We start from the raw sequence: 23392 nt of genomic DNA on the forward strand, positions 1-23392 counted from the left end.
TATGTCTGTAACTTTTCCCAGTTCTGACAATGGGTCATCAGTTTGAAAGGTAAGCTCAGTTTCTCTCTCCACAGATGGTGCCACCTGCTGAGTATTTCCAGCATTTTGACATGTTTTGGCTTCATAATCAGCTCTGCCCCACAGAGGGTCCGTAATCAACAATGTCCCACAGAGGGTCCGTAATCAGTACTGCCCCACACAGAGTCCGTAATCAGCACTGCCCCACAGAGGGTCCGTACTCAATACTACTTCACAGAGGGTCCGTAATCAACAATGTCCCACAGAGGGTCCGTAATCAGCAATGCCCCACAGAGGGTCCGTAATCAGCTCTGCCCCACAGAGGGTCCGTACTCAATACTACTCCACAGAGGGTCCGTAATCAGCACTGCCCCACAGAGGGTCCGTAATCAGTACTGCCCCACAGAGGGTCCGTAATCAGCACTGCCCCACAGAGGGTCCGTAATCAGCACTGCCCCACAGAGGGTCCGTAATCAGCTCTGCCCCACAGAGGGTCCGTAATCAGCTCTGCCCCACAGAGGGTCCGTACTCAGTACTACTCCACAGAGGGTCCGTAATCAGCACTGACCCACAGAGGGTCCGTAATCAGTACAGCCCTACAGGGGTCTGTAATCGTACTACCCTACAGAGGGTGAGTAATCAAAGCAGCCATATGGGGTTCTGTAATGAGTACTGTCATCGGGGTTCTGTAATCAGTACAGCCCCACAGAGGGTCCGGAGTCAGTACTGCCCCACAGGGGGTCCGTAATCAGTACTGCCCCACAGAGGGTCCATAATCAGTACAGCTCTACAGGGGTCTGTAATCGTACTACCCTACAGAGGGTGAGTAATCAAAGCAGCCATATGGGGTTCTGTAATGAGTACTGTCTTCGGGGTTCTGTAATCAGTGCTGCCCTTCTGGGGTCTGTAATCTGCACTGACCTACAGGGGGTTAGTAATCAGCACTGCCCCACAGAGGGTCCGTAATCAGCACTGCCCCACAGAGGGTCCGTAATCAGCACTGCCCCACAGAGGGTCCGTAATCAGCACTGCCCCACAGAGGGTCCGTAATCAGCACTGCCCCACAGAGGGTCCGTAATCAGCACTGCCCCACAGAGGGTCCGTAACCAGCACTGCTCCACAGAGGGTGCGTAATCAACACTGCCCCACAGAGGGTCCGTAACCAGCACTGCTCCACAGAGGGTGCGTAATCAACACTGCCCCACAGAGGATCCGTAATCAGTACAGCCCCACAGACGGTCCGTAATCAATACTGTTCCACAGAGGATCCGTAATCAGTACTGCCCCACAGAGGGTCCGTAATCAGTACTGCTCCACAGAGGGTCCGTAATCAGTACAGCCCTACAGGGGTCTGTAATCATACTACCCTACGGAGGGTGAGTAATCAAAGCAGCCATATGGGGGTCTGTAATGAGTACTGTCTTCGGGGTTCTGTAATCAGTGCTGCCCTTCTGGGGTCTGTAATCAGCACTGATCAAAGGACGGTCTGTAATTGGTACTGCCCAACAGCCATCAATAGATGCACATTTTCCACATTGTCAGGTTGGTGAAAATTAGAAATATATTTAATCTTTTACCACTGATACAGAAAAGTGACAGAGGAACATGGTTTTTAGGACTTCATCACGTCCTTCAGATCATTGATCCTTTTTGGATGGATTTTAAATTGAGACAATGCAAGGTAACAGTAAATGCTGCAACCTTTTCCAAAAAATGATTTAATTATCTAGTGAATTTACTGGGTCATTAGTATATTAAGGTGAAAATTTTAAGAAGCTTTGCTTTTCTAGATTTTTAAAAATCTCATCCTTGTTTTCAAATCCCTCCATGGCGCATCCCTCCATATCTCTGTAATCTCCTCCAATCGCACAACCTTCTAAAATCACTATGCTCCTCCAATTCTGGTCTCTTGTGCATTCCCTGTTTTAATTGTTCTATTACTGGTAGCCGCACCTATACTTGCCTAGGTCCCAAGCTCTGGAATACCTTCCTTACACCTCTCCGCCTCACTTTCTTCCTTTAAGCCACTCCTTAAAACCAAGCTTTTGAACAGAAAGTTTTTGGTCTGATCTGATATAGTTATCTCCTCGGTGTAATACCTTGTTTTATAATGGTCCTGTGAAGTGCCTTGGGACATATTATTTCGTTAAAAGCGCTATATAAATATAAGATGTTGTTGTTACAATGCACAGTGAGCTTTTGGACAGTGCATGTGTGGAAAACTCTACCTACTTGTTTCTTATGGGAGCAAACTGTGGATAAGCACAGAAGCGTAGAAATGGCCTGGCCTGCAACTTCTTAAAGGTGAGTTGCACTTTTATTATTGATCACAATATCAGAATTTTTTTGGCATACATTCTATAGTCTCATTGATAATTTTTGTTTTGTTATTTGGGCCTGATTACTTTTGCTTTGTTTCATTCTTTGATGGCACGCGGCCATCACTGGCAGGGCCAGCATTTGTTGCCCATCCCCAATTGCCCTTGAGCTGAGTGGCTTGCTCGGCCATTTCAGAGGGCAGTTAAGAGTCAACCACATTGCTGTGGTTCCAGAGTCACATGTTGGCCAGACCAGGTAAGGATGGCAGATTTCCTTCCCTAAAGGATATTAATGAACCAGATGGGTTTTCACAACAATCAAAGATAGTTTCACAGTCACCGTTACTGAGACTAGCTTTCGCTTCCAGATTTTGTTTTTATTAATTGAATTTAAATGCCACCAGCTGTAATTGAGGGGTTTGAACCTATATTCCCAGAGCATCAACCTGGGTCTCTGGATTACTAGCTCAGAGACATTATCACTGTGCCACTGGCTCCACGTTGCATTCTAGGACTTCATTCCTAACTCTGCTAATTAACTAGAGTTATAGAATGGTTACAGTGTAGAAGGAGGCCATTTGGCTTGTCGTGCCTGTGCTGGCCCTCTGAAGGAGCAATTCATCTAGTGCCACTCCCCAGCCATTTCCCCTTGGCCCTGCACATTCTTCCTTCTCAGATAATAATCCAATTCCCTTTTGAGTGCCTTGATTGACCCTGTCTCCACCACACTCTCAGACAGTGCATTCCAGATCCCAACCACTCAATGTTAGAAGTAGTTTTCCCTCATGTCGCTATTGCTTCTTTTGCCAATTAACCTTAAATCTGTGCCCTCTGGTTCTCCATCTTCCATCAATGTGAACTATTTTCCCTATCTAGCCTCTCCAGACCCCTCATGATTTTGAATCTTATATCAAATCCCCTCTTAACCTTCTCTTCTCCAAAGAAAACAGCCCCAACATCAAAACTGAAGTTCCTCAGCCCTGGAGCCATTCTCATGAATCTTTTCTGCGCTATCTTTAATGCCTTCACAAACTTCCTAAAGTGTGGCGCCCAGAACTGGACGCAATACTCCTAGTTGAGGTCGAACTAGTGTTCTAGACAAGCTCAACATAACTTCCTTGCCCTTATATTCTATGCCCCTATTAATAAATCCCAGGATACTGTTTGCTTTATTAACCTCTCTCTCAGCCTGTCCTGCCAGCTTCCAACGAAGTGTGCACACATACACCCAGGTCTCTCTGTTCCTGCAGCCCCTTTAATGTTGTACCCTTTTTTATCTCGTTTCTCCGTGTTCTTCCTACTAAAATGAATCACTTCACATTTTTCTGCATAGAACTTCACCTGCCACTTGTCCACCCATTCTACCAATGTCTATATCCTTTTGAAGTTCGACACCATCCTCTTCACAGTTCACAATGCTTCCAAGTTATACATCATTCACAAATTTTGAAATTGTGCCCTTTATGCCAGGGTCTAAATCATTAATAAATATCAGGAAAAGCAAAGGTCCCAACATTGACCTTTGGGGAACTCCACTACAAACCTTTCTCCAGTCTGAAAAACATCCATTAACCACTACTCTCTGTTGCCTGTTTCCTTTTTTTCTGTCTGTTACTCAGCCAATTTCATATCCATGTTGTTACTGCCCCTTTTATTCAATGAGCTATAACTTTGCTCACAAGTCTGTTGTGCAGCGCTGTATCAAATACCTTTTGGAGGTCATGCACACCACAACAACAACATTACCCTCATCAACGGTTACCTCATCAAAAAACTCCAGCAAGTCGGTGAAACACAATCGGCCCTTAACAAATCCATGCTGGTGTTTGTTGATCAACCAGCACTTGCCCAACTTACTATTAATTTTGTCCCTAATTATTGTTTCTAGAAGTTTCTCCATCACTGAGGATAAAGTTACTGGGCTTATTTGCACAAGTGTAACATCTACAATTCTCCAGTCCTCTGACATCACCCCTCTATCTAAGGGGGATTGAAAAATTACTGCCAGTGCCTCCACAATTTCCACTCTCACTTCCCTCAGTATCCTTGGATGCATCTCATCTGGTCCTGGTGTCTTATCAACTTTAAGTACAGACACCCTATCCAATACCTCCTCCTTATCAAATTTAAACCCTTAGAACCATAGAACACTACAGCACAGAAAACAGGCAATTCTAGTCTGTGCCGAAATATTATTCTGCTAATCCCATTGACCTGCACCTAGTCCATAACCCTCCAGACCTCTCCCATCCATGTATCTATCCAATTTATTCTTAAAACTTAAGAGTGAGCCCGCATTTACCACGTCAGATGGTAGCTCGTTCCACACTCTCACCACTCTCTGAGTGAAGAAGTTCCCCCTAATGTTCCCCCTAAACCTTTCCCCTTTCACCCTAAAGCCATGTCCTCTCGTGTTTATCTCTCCTAATCTAAGTGGAAAGAGCCTACTCGCATTTACTCTGTCTATACCCCTCATAATTTTGTAAACTTCTATCAAATCTCCCCTCATCCTTCTACGCTCCAAGAAATAAAGTCCTAGCCTGTTTAATCTTTCCCTGTAACTCAACTCCTTAAGACCCGGCAACATCCTAGTAAATCTTCTCTGCACTCTTTCAATCTTACTGATATCCTTCCTGTAGTTAGGCGACCAGAACTGCACTCAATACTCCAAAGTTGGCCTCACCAATGTCTCATACAACCTCACCATAACATCCCAACTCCTATACTCAATACTTTGATTTATGAAGGCCAGTATGCCAAAAGCTTTCTTTACAACCCTGTCTACCTGTGACACCACTTTCAGGGAATTATGTATCTGAACTCCCAGATCCCTTTGTTCCTCCGCACTCCTCAGTGCCCTACCATTTACTGTGTATGTCCTACCTTGGTTTGTCCTTCCAAAATGCAACACCTCACACTTTTCTGCATTAAATTCCATCTGCCATTTTCTGGCCCATTTTTCCAGTTGGTCCAGATCCCTCTGCAAGCTTTGAAAGCCTTCCTCGCTGTCCACAACGCCTCCAATCTTAGTCTCATCAGCAAACTTGCTGATCCAATTTACCACATTATCATCCAAATCATTGATATAGACAACAAACAACAACGGTCCCAGCACAGATCCCTGAGGCACACCACTAGTCACAGACCTCCAGTCTGAGAAGCAATCATCCACTACCACTCTCTGTCTTCTCCCACACAGCCAATTTCGAATCCAGTTTACAACCTCTCCATGGATACCAAGTGTCTGAACCTTCTGAACTAACCTCCGATGTGGGACCTTATCAAAGGCCTTACTAAAGTCCATGTAGACAACATTCACAGCCTTTCCTTCAGCTACTTTCTTGGTAACCTCCTCGAAAAACTCTACAAGATTCGTTAAACACGACCTACCATGCACAAAGCCATGCTGACTATCCTTAATCAGCCCTTGGCTGTCCAAATAATTGTATATCCAATCTCTCAGAACACTTTCCAATAATTTACCTACTACTGACGTCAGGCTCACTGGCCTGTAATTACCTGGTTTATTTTTGGAGCCTTTTTTAAACAACGGAACAACATGAGCTACCCTCCAATCCTCCGGCACCTCACCCGTGCCTAAGGACATTTTAAATATTTCTGCCAGGGCCCCTGCAATTTCTACACTAGTCTCCCTCAAGGTCCGAGGGAATATCATGTCAGGCCCGGGGGATTTAACTACCTTTATTCGCTGTAAGGCAGCAAGCACCTCCTCCTCTTTAATCTCTATATGTTCCATGACACTACTGCTTGTTTCCCTTCCTTCCTTATACACTATGCCAGTTTCCTGAGTAAATACTGATGCAAAAAAACTGTTTAAGATCTCCCCCATCTCGTGAGGCTCCACACATAGACGACCACTCTGATCTTCAAAGGGACCAATTGTGTCCCTTACCATCCTTTTACTTTTAATATACTTGTAGAAACCCTTCAGGTTTACCTTCACATTATCTGCCAAAGCAACCTCATGTCTTCTTTTTGCCTTTGTGATTTCCTTCTTTAGTATTTTTTTACATTTTCTATACTCTACTAGTACCTCATTTGCTTCTTGTTGCATATACCTGCTATACACCTCTCTCTTCTTCTTAACCAGTTCGCCAATATCCCTTGAAAACCAAGGTTCCCTATGCCTGTTAACTTTGCCTTTAATCCTGACAGAAACATGCAAACTCTGCACCCTCAAAATTTCGCCTTTGAATGCCTTCCACTTACTGAACACATCCTTGCCAGAAAACAACTTATCCCAATCCACTCTTCCCATTTCCACAAAATTGGCCTTTCTCCAATTTAGAATCTCAACTCGAGGACCAGACCTATCCTTATCCATAATTAACTTAAAACTAATGACATTTTGGTCACTGGACCTAAAATGTTTGCCTACACATACTTCTGTCACCTGACCTGTCTGGTTCCCTAATAGGAGATCAAGTATTGCATTCTCTCTCGTTGGTACCTCTATATATTGATTTAGAAAACTTTCCTGAACACATTTGACAAACTCCAAGCCATCCAGCCCTTTTACAGTATGGGAGTCCCAGTCAATATGTGGAAAGTTAAAATCTCCTACTATCACAACTTTCTGTTTCTTACATCGGTCTGCTATCTCTCTACAGATTTGCTCCTCCAATTCTCTCTGACTATTGGGCGGTCTATAATACAACCCTATTAGTGTGGTCACACCTTTCCCGTTCCTCAGCTCCACCCATATGGCCTCTGTAGACGAGCCCTCCGGGCTGTCCTGCTTACGCACAGCTGTGATATTTTCCCTGACTAGTAACGCCTCTCCCCTCTTCATCCCTCCCCCTCTATCACGTCTGAAACAACGGAACCCCGGAACATTGAGCTGCCAGTCCTGTCCCTCCTGCAACCAAGTCTCACTAATAGCAATAATGTCATAATCCCACGTGCTAATCCACGCCCTAAGCTCATCTGCCTTTCCGACAATACTCCTTGCATTGAAATAGATGCACCTGAGAACATTTCTATCCCGTACAAACCTTTGATTTCTGTCTATACATGCATTCCTCGCTTGACCTTTATCCTCCTCCACCTCACTATCTGCTCTAACACTCTGGTTCCCCTCCCCCTGCAAATCTAGTTTAAACGCCCCGGAGCAGCACTAGCGAACCTACCCGCAAGGATGTTAGTCCCCTTCCAGTTCAGGTGCAAACCATCCCATCAGAACAGGTCCCACCTTCCCTGGAACAGAGCCCAATTGTCAAGAAACATGAAGCCCTCCCTCCTGCACCATCTCCTTAGCCACGTATTTAGCTGCATTATCCTCCTATTTCCAGCCTCACTAGCACGTGGCATGGGTAGCACTCCTGAGATCGCAACCCTGGAGGTCCTGTCCTTCAACTTTGCACCTAGCTCCCTAAACTCTCTTTGCAGGGCCTCCTCCTCCTTCCTATCCACGTCATTGGTCCCTACATGGACCACGACATCTGGCTGCTCACCATCCCTCCTGAGAATACTGAGAACTCGATCCGAGATATCGCGTACCCTGGCACCAGGGAGGCAACAGACCATCCGGGATTCTCGATCTCTCCCACAGAACCTCCTATCTGTCCCCCTAACTATCGAATCCCCTATCACTACTGCTCTCCTCTTTTCCCTCGCTCCTTTCTGAGCTGAGGGTCCAGCCTCGGTGCCAGAGACGCGACCACTACAACTTGTTCCTGGTGGGTCGTCCCCACTAACAGTATCCAAAACGGTATACCTATTGTTGATGGGAACGGCCACAGGGGTGCTCTGCTCTTTCTGTCTATTCCCCTTCCCTCTCCTGGCATTCACCCAGCTACCTGCCTCCTGACTTTTAGGGGTGACTGTCTCCCTGAAACTCCTGTCTATTACTGCCTCTGCCTCCCGTATGATCCGAAGTTCATCCAGCTCCAGCTCCAGTTCCCTAACTCGGCTTCTCAGGAGCTGCAGCTGGATGCACCTTTTGCAGGTGTAGTCACCAGGGACAATTGTGCTGTCCCAGACTTCCCACATGCTGCATTCGGAGCACTCGACTGCCCTAACTGCTGCCTCCATTACCTACTCCTAATTTAATTAAAGGAACTTACACGGCCTTACCCCACTGGGAGCAAGCTCGTCCTCAGCCTCTACTCACCGAAGCCTCTCGAGCCAAAGCCTCAAAGCTCCACTCCTTCACTGGGCCGCTCACACACTGGCCGCTCCTCTTCAGCTTCCCTTTTATTTTCAATCTCCGCGCTCTGTTTAAAATGAACTCCCCTCACTCTCCGCGCTCTGTTTAAAATGAACTCCCCTCACTCTCCGTGATCTGTTTAAAATGAACTCCTCTCACTCTCCGCGCTCTGTTTAAAATGAACTCCCCTCACTCTCCGCACTCTGTTTAAAATGAACTCCCCTCACTCTCCATGATCTGTTTAAAATGAACTCCTCTCACTCTCCGCGCTCTGTTTAAAATGAACTCCCCTCATTCTCCGCAATCTGTTTAAAATGAACTCCCCTCACTCTCCGCGCGCTGTTTACAATGAACTCCCCTCACTCTTTTTAAAATGAACTCCCCTCACTCTCCGCACTCTTTTTAAAATGAACTCCCCTCACTCTCCGCGCTCTTTTTAAAATGAACTCCCCTCACTCTCCACGCTCTGTTTAAAATGAACTCCCCTCACTCTCCACGCTCTGTTTAAAATGAACTCCCCTCACTCTCCACGCTCTGTTTAAAATGAACTCCCCTCACTCTCCGCACTCTTTTTAAAAAAAAAACTGAACTAGTCTGAACTACCTCCTCTTTCACCATGACCTGTGCAGTGTCATGTTCCTTGTTAAAGACAGATGCAAAGTCTTCGCTTCATACCTCAGCCATTCCCCTGCCTCCATGTGTAAATCCCCTTCTTGGTCCCCAATTGGCCCTACTCCTCCGCTTTCCACCTTTTTACTATTTTTATGCCTATAGAAGACATTGAGATTCCCTTGTATGTTAGCTGCCAGTCTCTTCTCATACGCTCGTTTTGCTTCTTTATTCCCCAACCCCTGCCAAATTAGTTTAAGCCTTCGCCAGTAGCACATGCAAGGAAATTGATCCCAGCTCTGTTTAGGTAAAACCCGTCTCGTCTGTACAGGTTCCATCTCCTCCAGAACTGGTCTCAATGTCCCAGGAATCTAAAGGCCTCCCTTTCTGCACCATCTCTCCAGCTATACATTCATCTGATTTATCCTCCCATTTCAACACTCACCTGCACATGCTATCGGGAGTAATTCAGAGATTTTGAGGTCCTGTTTGCCAATTTCCTACCTGGCTCCCTAAATTCTGACAGCAGGACCACATCCCTTTTTCTGCCTATGTTGTTGGTGCTCATTTGGACCACGACCATCGGCTGTTCACTCTCTCCCTCAGGGTGCTCTGCAGCCGCTCAGTGACATCCTTAGCCCTGTCATCACACCATCCTAGATTCACGTCTGCGGCCGAAAAAATGCGCGTCTCTTCCCCTAACTCTTGAATTCCTATCACTATTGCTCTTCCAGTCTTCTTTGTGTCCCCTGAACAGCTGAGGCAGTCGTGGTGGCACGGGCTGGGCTCTGGCTGCACTCTCCAGATGAACCATCACTTTCATCAGTATACAGAACTGAATGCTGGTTGGAGAGTGAGATGCACTCAGGAGATTCCTGCACTACCTGGCCATTTCTTCTCCACTGCTTGGTAATCACCCACTCCCTCTCTCCCTGCATGCTCTTAAGCAGCAGGATGACCACATCTGTAAAACATGCTATCGACAAAGCTCTCAACCTTGAGAGTGCACCACAATAGCTCCAGCTGCTGTTAACGCTCTGGATGCCAGAGCTCAAGCTGCTGCAGATATGCAACACCTCCTGCACATATGGTTATCCAGGACAGAGGAATATGGATGTACACATGGAATAGAAAGTGCACTCTAGGAGTTGGAGCTGCCCTGCCATTCCTCTATTAGTTAATACAACTTCCTACTTAATAAAAAAAAGACTCACCAGCTAGTTACTTCTCTGCTGCTGTCACTTAAATAAAGGGAAGGCTAATTGAAATGCTTTACTTAACCCCGTATAAACAAAAAAAAAATCCCTGCTCCTTAGACTAACATCAACTTTGGAGAAAGAGAAACAAGCTACAATACTGACCAGTCAATCACCTCATGGCCTTCCTATGATGTGACACTGATTTTTTTCCCCCTCTCACTTCAGTGATCCCAGTCTGATTTACTGTGATCCTGACCTGCTTCACACTCCTCCCAGTCTGCTTCACAGTGATCCTGACCTGCTTCACGCTCCTCCTGGTCTGCTTCACGCTCCTCCTGGTCTGCTTCACGGTGATACTACTGACCTGCCTCACCATCATCTTGGTCTGCTTCACAGTGAACATGGCCTGCTTCAAATTCCTCCCGGTCTGCTTCACAGTGATCCTGACCTGTTTCACACACGTCCTGATCTGTTTCACAATGATCCTGACCTGCTTCACGATACTCTCGGTCTGCTTCACAGTGATCCTCACCTGCTTCACACTCCTCCCAATCTGCTTCACTGTGATCCTGACCTGCTTCACACTCCTCCCGGTCCACTTCACAGTGATCCTGACCTGCTTCATATTCCTCCCGGTCTGCTTCACAGTGATCCTCACCTGCTTCACACTCCTCCCGGACCGCTTCACAGTGATCCTGACCTGCTTCACACTCTTCCCGGTCTGCTTCACAGTGATCCTAAGCTGCTTCACACTCTTCCTGATCTTATTTAAAGCATTTTTTTTGTTCATTCACGGGGTGTGGGCTTCGCTGGCTGGGCCAGCAACTATTACCCCTCCCTGGTTGCCCATGAGAATGTGGTAGTAAGCTGCCTTCTTGAACTGCTGCAGCCCATGTGGTGTAGGTAAAGCCACAGTGCTGTTAGGGAGGGATTTCCAGGATATTGACCCAGCTACAGCGAAGGAACGGTGATATATTTCCTAGTCAGGATGGTGAGTTACTTGGAGGGGACCCTCAAGGTGGTGGTGTTCCCATCTATCTGCTACCCTTGTCCTCCTAGTGGTCGTGGGTTTGGAATGTGCTGTCTAAGGAGCCTTGGTGAATTCCTACAGTGCATCTTGTAGAAGGTACACACTGCTGCTACTGTGCGTCGGTGGTGAAGGGAGTGAATGCTTGTGGATGTGGTGCCAGACAAGTGGGCTGCTTTGTTCTGGACGGTGTCCTGCTTCTTGAGTGTGTTGGAGCTGCACTCATCCAGGCAAGTGGGGAGTATTCCATCACACTCCTGACTTATGCCTTGTAGACGGTGGACAGGCCTTGTGGGGTCAAGAGGTGAGTTACTCACCGCACGATTCTGAGCCTCTGACCTGCTCTTGTACCCACAGTATTTATATGGCCAGTCCAGTTCAGTTTCTGGTCAATGATAATCCCCAGGATGTTGATAGTGGGGGATTCAGTGATAGTAATGATATTGAACATCAAGGAGCGATGATTGGATTCTCTCTTGTTGGTCATTGCTTCACACTTGTGTGGCACGAATGTTACTTTCCACTTGTCAGCCCAAGCCTGGATATTGTCCAGGTCTTGCTGCATTTGGACATGGATTGCTTCAGTATCTGAGGAGTCACGAACGGTGCTGAATATTGTGCAATCAGCGAATATGCCCACTTCTGACCTTATGATGGAAGGAAAGTCATTGATGAAGCAGCTGAAGATGGTTGGGTCTAGAACATTACCCTGAGGAACCCCTGCAGTGATGTCCTAGAGCTGAGATGACTGACCTCCAACAACCACAACCATCTTCCTTTGTGCTAGGTATGACTCCAACCAACGGAGAGTTTTCCCGCTGATTCCCATTGACTCCAGTTTTGCTAGGGCTCCTTGATGCCACACTCCGTCAAATGTTGCCTTAATGTCAAGGGCGGTCACTCTCACCTCACCTCTAGAGTTCAGGTCTTTTGTCCATGTTTGAACCAAGGCTGTAATGAGGTCAGGAGCTGAGTGGCCCTGGCGGAACCCAAACTGGGCATCAGTGAGCAGGTTATTGCTAAGCAAGTGCTGCTTGATAGCACTGCTGATGACCCCTTCCATTACTTTAATGATGATCGAGAGTAGACTGATGGGGCGGTAATTGGCCTAGCTGGATTTGTACTGCTTTTTGTGTACAGGGTATACCTGGGCCAGTGTTGTAGCTGTACTGGAACAGCTCGGCTAGGGGCGCAGCAAGTTCTGGAGCACAAGTCTTCAGTACTATTGCTAGAATATTGTCAGGGCCCATAGCCTTTGCAGTATCTAGTGCCTTCAGCCATTTCTTGATATCACGTGGAGTGAATCCAATTGGATAAAGATTGGTATCTGTGATTCTGGGGACCTCCGGAGGCCGATTTGGATCATCCACTCAGCACTTCAGGTTGAAGGTTGTAGCAAATGCATCAGCCTTATTTTTTGCACTGCTGTGCTGGGCTCCTCCACCATTGAGGATGGGGATATTTGTGGAGCCTCCTCCTCCAGTGAGTTGTTCAATTGTCCACCACCATTCACGACTGGATGTGGCAGGGCTGCAGAGTTTAGATCTGATCCGTTGGCTGTGGGATTGCTTAGCTCTGTCAATCACTTCCTGCTTATGCTGCTTGGCATGCAAGTAGTCCTGTGTTATAGCTTCACCAGGTTCTCTGGTGCTGCTCTTCACATGCCCTCCTGCAATTTTCATTGAACCAGGGTTGATCCCCTGGGTTGATGGTAATGGTCAGTGGGGGATATGCCGGACCATGAGATTACAGATTGTGTTAGAGTACAATTATGCTGCTGCTGATGGCCCACATCGCCTCATGGATGCCAAGTCTTGAGTTGCTGGATCTGTTCGAAATCTATCCCATTTAGCACGGTGGTAGTGCCACACAACACGATGGAGGGTATCCTCAATGTGAAGGCGGGACTTCGTCCACAGGGACTGTGCAGTGGGCACTCCTACCGATACTGTCATGGACAGCTGCATCTGTGGAAAGCAGGTTGGTGAGGATGAGGTCAAGTATGTTTTTCCCTCTTGTTGGTTCCCTCACCACCTGCCACAGACCCAGTCTAGCAGCTATGTCATTTAGGACTTGGCCAGCTCGGTCAGTAGTTCATTGAAGTCCCCCACCCAGAGTACATTCTGTGCCCTTGCCACCCTCAGTGCTTCCTGTAAGTGGTGTTCAACATGGAGGAGCACTGATTCATCAGCTGAGGGAGGGCGGTACGTGGTAATCAGCAGGAGGTTTCCTTGCCCATGTTTGACCTGATGCCATGAGACTTCAAGGGGTCCAGAGTTGATGTTGAGGACTCCCAGGGAAACCCCCTTTCGACTGTATACCACGGTGCCGCCAGTGGGACAGGGCATACCCAGGGATGGTGATGGTGGTGTCTGGGACATTATCTGTAAGGCATGATTCCGTGAGGATGACTACGTCAGGCTATTGCTTGGCTAGTCTGTGAGACAGCTCTCCCAATTTCGGCACTAGCCCCCAGATGTTAATAAGGAGGACTTTGCAAGGTCGACAGGGCTGAGATTGCCGTTGTCGTTTCTGACATTAGTGAACCAGATGGGTTTTTACAACAATTGACAATGGTTTCATGGTCATCATTAGACTTTTAATTCCAGATTTTTATTGAATTCAAATTCCACCGTCTGCCATGGCAGGATTCGAACCCAGGTCCCCAGAGCATAGCCCCGGGTTTCTGGATTACTAGTCCAGCGACAATACAACTATGCCACCGCCTCCTCTGCTTGACAGTGATCCTGACCTGTTCACACTCCTCCTGGCCTCCTTCTCAGTGATCTTGACCTCCTACCAGTCTGCTTCACAATGATCCTAACTTGCTTCACGCTCCTTCCAGTCTGTTTTGCAGTAATCCTGACCTGCTTCACAGTCCTCCCGGTCTGCATCATAGTGATCCTGACCTGCTTCACGCTCCTCCCGGTCTGCATCACAGTGATCCTGACCTGCTTCACGCTCCTCCCGATCTGCATCACAGTGATCCTGACCTACTTCACACTCTTCCCGGTCTGCTTTACACTGCTCCCGGTCTGCTTCACAGTGATCCTGACCTACTTCATACTCCTTCCGGTCTGCTTTACTGTGATCCTGACCTGCTTCACACTCCTCCCGGTCTGCTTCACAGTGATCCTGACCTGCTTCACGCTCCTCCAGGTCTGCTTCACTGCGATCCTGACCTGCTTCACATTCCTCCCGGTCTGCTTCACTGCGATCCTGACCTGCTTCACATTCCTCCCGGTCTGCTTCACTGCGATCCTGACCTGCTTCACATTGTTTCTGGTCCCTCTTTAATTATTTTTCTATGGGAATTTTCCATGCTCACCCCCTCTGTGTTTTCCATGTTTAGCCTGCTGTTGCTTGTAACTACTTTGTTTTAATACTCTTTCACAGGACTTGGATGTTGCTGGCTAGGCAAGCATTTGTTGCCCATCCATAACTGCCCTTGAGAAGGTGGTGGTGAGCTACCTTCTTGAACTGTTGCAGTCCATGTGGTGTGGATATACCCATTGTGCTGTTCACAAGGGAGTTCCAGAATTTGGACCCAGTGACAGTGAAGGAACGGTGATATATTTCCAAGTCAGAATGGTGTGAGGTTAGGAGGGGCACTTCCAGGTGGTGGTGTTTCATCTACCTGCTGCCCTTTCCTTCTTGGTGCTAGAGGTCGTGGGTTTGGAAGGTGTTGTTGAAGGAGCCTTGGTGAGTGGCTGCAGTGCACCTTGAAGATGGTACACACTGCTGCCACTGAGTGTCAGTGTTGGAGGGAGTGAATGTTTGTGGGCAGGGTGCCAACCAAGCGGGCTGCTTTGATCTGGATGGTGCTGAGCTTCTTGAGTGTTGTTGGTGCTGCACTCATCCGGGCAAGTGGAGAGTATTCCACCACACTCCTGACTTGTGTCTTGTAGATGGTGGACAGGCTTTGGGGAGTCAGGAGGTGAATTCCCAGCCTTTGACCTGCTCCTGTAGCCACAGTATTTATATGGCTAGTCCAGTTCAGTTTCTGGTCAATGGTAACCCCCCCAGGATGTTGATTGTAAGGGATTCAGCGATAGTAATGCCATTGAATGTTGAGGGAGGTGGTTGGATTCTCTCTTGTACCTACTCCTACCATCCTTCCTCACCCATCCACTGTAGCCCGGCCGCAGCCGCTTTGTGACATCCGTCATCCATCCACACCTAAGTCAACCCCTTTTTCTGCTGCCCTCCATCATTGTTATGATCCCAGCTGATGTTAATATTGGACAATTCAGACCCCAGTGTAAAACCTGGCTTGGTAGATCCTAACTTTCTCTTTAGAAACCGTGGAGGTCAGTTACTGAACACATTCACGACAGTTTGCCAGTATACCGTTGACACGAAGAACAGAACATTAAACAAGAAAAATGAACTATGTTACACGAGACAAAAGGTTGGAAAAATTTCAATAGGTACCAGAAAATGATTCAAACTCTTACTATTCATTTCTTCGTAGCAACCCTTACTGAGAAAACCCCAGTGAGAATTTACCATGCCTCAACACCAAGGTTTCTTGCTTGGATTAGCTCAGTTTCAAACAGTTTTCTTCTGGCAGACTGCTGAGCATTCACAAGATACTTTTTTTCAGCTGGAATCTCTCTGGGACAGTCCAAAAACCACAATCTAAGCTCACTATTAATTCAACTTCAGAGCAAACACATGAGTTCCCTAAACTCAGTTCCCCAGCAGACTTGCAGGATTTCTTATGAGAGATTAGACCTCCTGCCTGCACTCTCCGGTATACACACACTGTCTGACTGCCTTTCTGTGTTTCCCCGTCTCTCTGGACCTGTGTCACTAGACCACAGCACAGTGTTTTCTACTTTTTTAAAAAAACTTCACTAAACTATTAGCTGCTTGGTATCCCATCTCTCCACCTCAAGGGTTGTAAAACCTCATTAAAAACGCACGTATACAAACAGGGTCCCAGGATTCCCAGCACCCAACTCACAAAAACCTCTAACTGAAACTAACACCAGGTTTCACTTTTCTTAACACCCAAACACAAAATAATCACAGAATCTTTACAATGCAGAAAGAGGCCCTTTGGCCCATCAAGTTTGCACTGGCTCTCTGAAAGAGCATTCTACCTAGCCCCACTCCCCTGTCTTATCCCCGTAACATTGCACATTCTTTCTTTTCAGGTAGCAATCCAATTCCCTTTTGAATACCTCGATTGAATCTGCCTCCACCACCCTTTCAGGAAGTTTGCTCCAGACTCCAACCACCCTCTGGGTGAAAACATTTTTCCTCACATCACAATGACCCCTTTTGCCAATTATTTTGAATCTGTACCCTCTAGTTCATGATGTTCTCTTGAGCAGGAATGGTTTCTCACTTTTTACCCTGTCCAGACACCTCAGGAGCTTGAGTACCTCTATTAGTCTCCTCTCAGCCTTCTTTTCTCTAAGGAAAACAATCCCAACCTCTCCAATCTATCCTCTTGCCTAGAGTTTTTTTATCCCTGGAATCATTCTTGTGGATCTGCTCTGCACTCTCTCCAGTATAAATTAAACTTAAAGCTATACATTGTTCCTAACACTATTCCCACTAGGAGAGATCTTGGTCGCTTTCCTCTCCTGATCAAGTTGCAGAAAAAAACATGTAAGCAAGCTGCAAACACTGTTCAGATTTCAGGTCACTTAATGAGAAACCCCTTCAATCCAATAAACCTCCTGCTACAAAATCAATGAAGACAGAGTTTCCCTATGAAAGTCTGAATAAACCAGTGTGCGTGTGAAAGAATGGTGATCTTTAGATCCATGTTGATTCAGATAGGCAGCTAGGTGGGTCGACTGAATTAACACTCGCATGTCAGAGCTTTGAGCAATGGGGGCAGTTGGTCAAAAACTTGGGTACGGACTCCCACGTCCAAATTCCTGACTTCCACAGCCGTCACTAATCCATGAAAATGATTCCAGTCTTTCTCATACTTGACCTTTTAATATTGTAAATACTAGGCCAAATTTGTTTTTCTCAAAGGAGAAAACTCATTTTCAGTTCACTGGCAGGGGTTATACCATAGGTCTGAGTTTCCCATTGAGAGACAAGCTCATCAAAATCACATTTTGGAAATTCAAATGTATGCCACCTTTGGAGTGATTGTAAGAAAATAGCATACGTTGCCACACAGGTTTCCAAGCATTTCAATAAATAGCAAGGACTCCCCATCAGATACTTGGGATTTATATATTGATTCCCCTACTTTTTACATGTTTGGTACACACATCTGTATATACTTACTGTCTACAATTTCTTATTTCCACTCATCACAATAATAGAATTTGTATAGTACTAAGAGAGGCCATTTGGTGCATCATTCCTGAGTCACTGCTTTGAAAGAGCTATCCAGTTTGTCCCACTCCCCTGCTCTTTCCCCATAACAAATTTTAAATTTTCAAGTGTTTATTCAATTCCCTTTCAAAAGTTATGATGAATCTACTTCCGCTCCCCTTTCAGGCCATGCATTCCAGGTTGTAACATAAAAAAAATTCTGTTTTTTTGCCAATCACCTTCAATCTGTGTCCGCTAATTAGTGACTTTCCAGTCAGAAGAAAAGGTTTCTCCCTATGTATAGCAAAACCCTTCATAACATTGACTATCGCTAATAAATCTCCTCTTAACCTTTCAAGCTCTAATGAGAACAATTCTAACTTCTCCAGTCGGTCCACATAACTGAAGTCCCTCATCCCTGGTTCTGTTCTAGTAAACGGTACTAATTGTTACATTTTTGTGCATGCTGCTCAATTATAAACTCAGATGTCCAATTTATATTGAAAACTACCTATGTGAACTTGTCACACTGTAATTACACCCTCCTGCCAGTAGTGGTGCTGCAAAGCCTCAATTTTGTACCTCCCAGCTCTCCGGCCTATCCAGCAAACTCCAGTGCTCCAACCTGTGCTTCTTTGCTTCCTAAATTTCTATAAGTTGTATTTCTATTTTACTCTAAATCAGATAAAATCAAATTTTATTTGCAGATAAGGACAGAATATACAACTTAAAAATGGGAATAAAATTACCTTTGTGTGCCCTGTTCCACTGTCCAGAACCCTCTAAACCCACTTCACCCAAAATTACATATTGGTCTTCATTCTTCATGCAACCTCACAAATGCTCAAATTGTAAACTTGTAAAACATTCTTCCACGCTATACGCTGGCAATTTTATAGGAAGGAAATATTCAGAAATAAATTCTCTTGCATACTTACCCGGTCTCTTGTCAGCATTTGCGCTCTGTTTTTGTGTACAATTTTGATAACCCCAGGTGGTTGGACCCATGCCTCTCCATCTACCTGTATTGGTACGCCCTCATCGCCCAGAATGGTGATCTTCACAGAGCGACACTGCAGAATATTAGGTCATTTTAATCATGGTATTTACACACTCAAGACTATGACATCTGAATAATCAGCATTAAGGATTTTAATCAAAAGCTCGTCACCGTATCTTTTAATACGTTTGGTTAACAAAAATCTATCACACTAAAATTAACAATTGATCTACCACCAATTATCGTTTTCAGAAGAGAGTTTCAAACTTCTGCCACCATTTGCATGTAGAAGAGTTTCCCAATTTCAATCCTGAATAGTTGGTTCTAATTTTTAGATTATGTCCCCAAGTCTTAGATTCCCCAACCAAGGGAGATAGGTTCCCTTTAATAGCTTGCAAACTTTGATCAAATCATCCCCTAACTGTATAAATTCCAGGGAACACAACCCCAGTTTGTGTAATCTCTCCTCATAGTAGTCCGGGTATCATTCTGGTAAATCTACACTGCACTCCCTCCAAAGTCAATATCTCCTTCCTAAGGTGTGATGCCCAGAACTGTTCACAGTGACTCCAGGTATGGTCTAACCACATAGCTGAATCTTGATTTCTATTCGCTTATATTCTAGATATAAAGGCCAGCATTCCATTGGCCTTTTTGATTATTTTCTGTACTTGTTCATGGCATTTTAATGATCTGTGTACCTGGATCCCCAGGTCTCTTTGGATCTCCACTGTTCCTACCTTTTCACCATTTAGCAAGTACCCTGTTCTAACCTTTTTAGGTCTGAAGTTGCTTACTTGCTTACACTGAGATCTATTTGCTACAGTTTTGCTCATTCACTTAATTTATTAATATCTTTGTAATTTTATGCTTCCATCTACACTACTTACAATGCCACCTATCTTTGTGCCACCAGCAAATCTGGATATGTGGCTTTCTATCCTGAAATCTTTACTAAAGATGTTGAATTAGTTGAGGCTCCAACACAGATTCTTATTGAACACTACTAGTCACATCCTACCCATTATCCCTACTCACTGTCTCCTACCACTCAATTTACCACAAAAGCCACAGCTCACCAGAGTCGGTTGGTATTAAAATTCCCAAAGCACTACAAACAGATGGTAATGAAAATCCTCACCCGCTAGACAATTCCTAACTGGGGATTCTTTTAAAAAGCAGAAACAGGGATAAAAGGCACTAGATTCCTGAACACTTGTTAAAGCCATACCCCAATGCCCAAAGAAATTCCATTACTCTGTCCCTCATCCAAAAGGATGATGAGAAACCCAAGCTTGAAAGAAAAGGATTGTTACATACAAAGTGAATCATAGCAAGTGTAAGATTAATATGTTGATGTTAGAATGAGAGTGCCCCAAATGTGTGATCATATTTCTCTTGTTTTACCATAAAAGTAATGTAAAAGATGTAATCAAGATTCCATTTTTCCCTGTATGGCGAAGTTGTGTCATGCCCAGTGAAGGCAAGTCCTATTCGTAAGTTTAAACATGGACTACATTCAGTATATAATATGCTCACTTCTTTGGACAGGAGTCCTCCCCCTGTTCTATGGATCCTCTCACCCGCCTCCAATATTCCAATATTCTCCCTCTACCTGGACCCCAACTTCTGGCCTCTTACCTGCTCTTGATCTTTTCATTGAGAACTGTTGGCGTGACATCAGTCGTCTCAATTTCTCTGCTCCTCTCATCCACTCTAACCTTTCTCCTTCTGAACTTGCCACACTCTCAGGTCCAACCATGACTTGGTTATCAAACCTGCCGACAAGGGTGGTGCTGTTGTTGTCTGGCATACTGACCTCTACCTCACAGAGGCTGAGCGCCAACTCTCAGATACTTCCTCCTATCTCCCCCTGGACCATGACCCCACCACTGAACATCAAGCCATTGTTTCCAGGACTGTCACTGACCTCATCTCCTCTGGAGATCTTCCCTCCACAGCTTCCAACCTCAGTCTCCCAACCTCGGACAGCCCGCTTCTACCTCCTACCCAAAATCCACAAACAGGACTGCCCCAGTAGACCGATCGTGTCAGCCTGTTCCTGCCCCACGGAACTCATTTCTTCCTATCTCCGTTCTCTTTTCCCTTGTCCAGTCTCTTCCCACCTACATCCGCGATTCCTCTGATGCCCTACATCATATCAACAATTTCCAGTTCCCTGACCCCAACCGCCTCCTCTTCACCATGGACATCCAATCCCTCTACACCTCCATCCCCCACTGGGATGGTCTGAGGGCTCTCCGCTTCTTCCTTGAACAGAGGCCCAAACAATCCCCATCCACCACCACTCTCCTCCGTCTGGCTGAACTTGTTCTCTCACTGAACAATTTTGCCTTAAACTTGTCTCACATCCTCCAAATAAAAGGTGTGGCTATGGGTACCCGCATGGGCCCCAGTTATGCCTGTCTCTTTATGGGGTATGTGGAACAGTCCTTGTTCCAGTCCTACTCAGGCTCCCTCCCGTAACACTTTTTTTCGGTATATCAATGACTGTTTCAGTGCTCCCTCATGCTCTCGTCTGGACTTAGAAAAATGTATGAATTTTGCTTCCAATTTCCACCCCTCCATCACCTTCACATGGTCCATCTCTGACACTTCCCTTCCCTTCCTTGACCTCTCTGTCTCAATTTCTGGTGATAGGCTGTCCACCAATATTCATTACAAGCCCACGGACTCCCACAGCTACCTCCGACTACAGCTCTTCACACCCTGCTTCCTGTAAAGACTGCATCCCATTCTCTCAGTTCCTTCACCTTCATCGCATCTGTTCCGATGTTGCCATTTTCCAAAACAGCGCTTCTGACATGTCTTCCTTCTTCCTTAACCGAGGTTTCCCACCCACTGTGGTTGATAGGGCCCTCAACCGTGTTCAACCCATCTTCCATGCCTTTGCCCTCACACCTTCCTTTCCCTCCCAGGACCATGATAGGGTCCCCCTTGTCCTCACTTTTCACCCAACCAGCCTCCGCATTCAAAGGATCATCCGCCACCATTTCCGCCAACTCCAGCATGATGCCACCACCAAACACATCTTCCCTTCAACCCCTGTCGGTATTCTGTAGAGACCGTTCTCTCCGGAACACCCTGGTCCACTCCTCCATCACCCCTCCCACGGCACCTTCCCATGCAATCGCAGAAGGTGCAACACCTGCCCCTTTACCTGCTCCATCCTCACCATCCAAGGGCCCAAACACTCCTTTCAGGTGAAGCAGCACTTCACTTGCACTTCCCTCAATTTAGTCTACTGCATTCACTGCTCCCAATGCAGTCTCCTCTACATTGGAGAGACCAACCACAGACTGGGTGACCGCTTTGCAGAACACCCTCGGTCTGACCGCAAGCATGACCCAGATCTTCCTGTCGCTTGCCTTTTCAACACAACATCCTGCTCTCTTGCCCACATGTCTGTCCTTGGCCTGCTGCAATGTTCCAGTAAAGCCCAACGCAAACTGGAGGAACAGCACCTTATATTCCGATTAGGCACTTTACAGGCTTCCAGACTTAACATTGAGTTCAACAAATTCAGATCATGAACTCTCTCCTCCATTCTCGCCCCTTTTTTATCCCCTTTTCTCTATATTAATTTTTATCTTTTATCCACTTATTTTTATTTGTTGTTTTATCCCCACCTCCTATCCTATTTTTGATCTTTTCTTTTCTCTCCTCATCCCACCCCCACTAGGACCATCTGTCACTTGTTCATGTTGTCCTTTCCAGAGTGCTTACCCTTGTCCAGCTATTATCACATTCTGCTTTCTTACCTTAATGCCACCATCAGCACCTCCTTTAGCCAGTAACACTACCATTATCACTCCTTTGTCCTTTTGTTCATAACATCTTTGTCAATCTTTCCTTTGCCTCCACCTATTGCTGACCTTCTATCCAGCTTCACCTGCTCCACCCCCGTTAAACAGTATAAATTTCATCACATTTTTACTTCTCTTTAACTCTGAAGAAGTCATATGGACTCGAAACGTTAACTCTGTCTTTCTCTCCACAAATGCTGTTGGACCTGCTGAGTTTTTCCAGCGTGTTCTGTTTTTTTTTCTAATTTCCTGGAACTGTCTTTGATCTAACAATGAACACCAACAAGACTACTAAGATAAAAACAAAAAGCTAAAAGCTACTGCGGATGCTGGAAATCCAAAACAAAAACAGAATTACCTGGAAAAACTCAGCAAGTCTGGCAGCATCGGCGGAGAAGAAATCAGTTAACGTTTCGAGCCTTCATGGCCCTTCGGCAGAACTGCTAAGATGGTTGCCGAAGGCAGATGACTTTTGCAATTTCTACGCAGAATACATCAAGTCTCTGCAAAGTTCCTGATTGAATGGTCATGGGTGGGAGCCTCCCCCTTGAATGGACAGACCCAGCATCGGCGGAGAAGAAATCAGTTAACGTTTCGAGCCTTCATGGCCCTTCGGCAGAACTACTAAGATGGCTGCCGAAGGCAGATGACTTTTGCAATTTCTACGCAGAATACATCAAGTCTCTGCAAAGTTCCTGATTGAATGGTCATGGGTGGGAGCCTCCCCCTTGAATGGACAGACCCAGACAGAACCCATTTGTGGAATTTGCACTGGCTATTGCTTGTGGTTTACCCAAAACTCAATATCAACAGACTTCCATACATCATGTCTCCAAGTTCAAAATTTAACAAAGAAAGCTGCAGAAAGCAGCTTTAAGAAGGGTAGCAATGATAATCCAGGAAATTACAGGCTGGTGGGCCATGTGGGTCAATG

At 46.0% G+C, this 23392-nt stretch overlaps 1 protein-coding gene across 1 annotated transcript in view; it reads right to left on the bottom strand.

Annotated features, from left to right (window-relative positions):
- The window catches only part of dgkh (diacylglycerol kinase, eta), a 675016-nt gene that overhangs the window by 74742 nt on the left and 576882 nt on the right, over window positions 1-23392 (bottom strand). Inside the window, 1 exon segment of the mRNA XM_078559610.1 lies at window positions 18570-18704. Within this exon segment, the coding sequence (XP_078415736.1) occupies window positions 18570-18704 (135 nt within the window).

This window comes from Cetorhinus maximus, chromosome 16 (assembly GCF_964194155.1).
Source record: "Cetorhinus maximus chromosome 16, sCetMax3.hap1.1, whole genome shotgun sequence".
NCBI classification, from domain to species: Eukaryota; Metazoa; Chordata; class Chondrichthyes; order Lamniformes; family Cetorhinidae; genus Cetorhinus; species Cetorhinus maximus.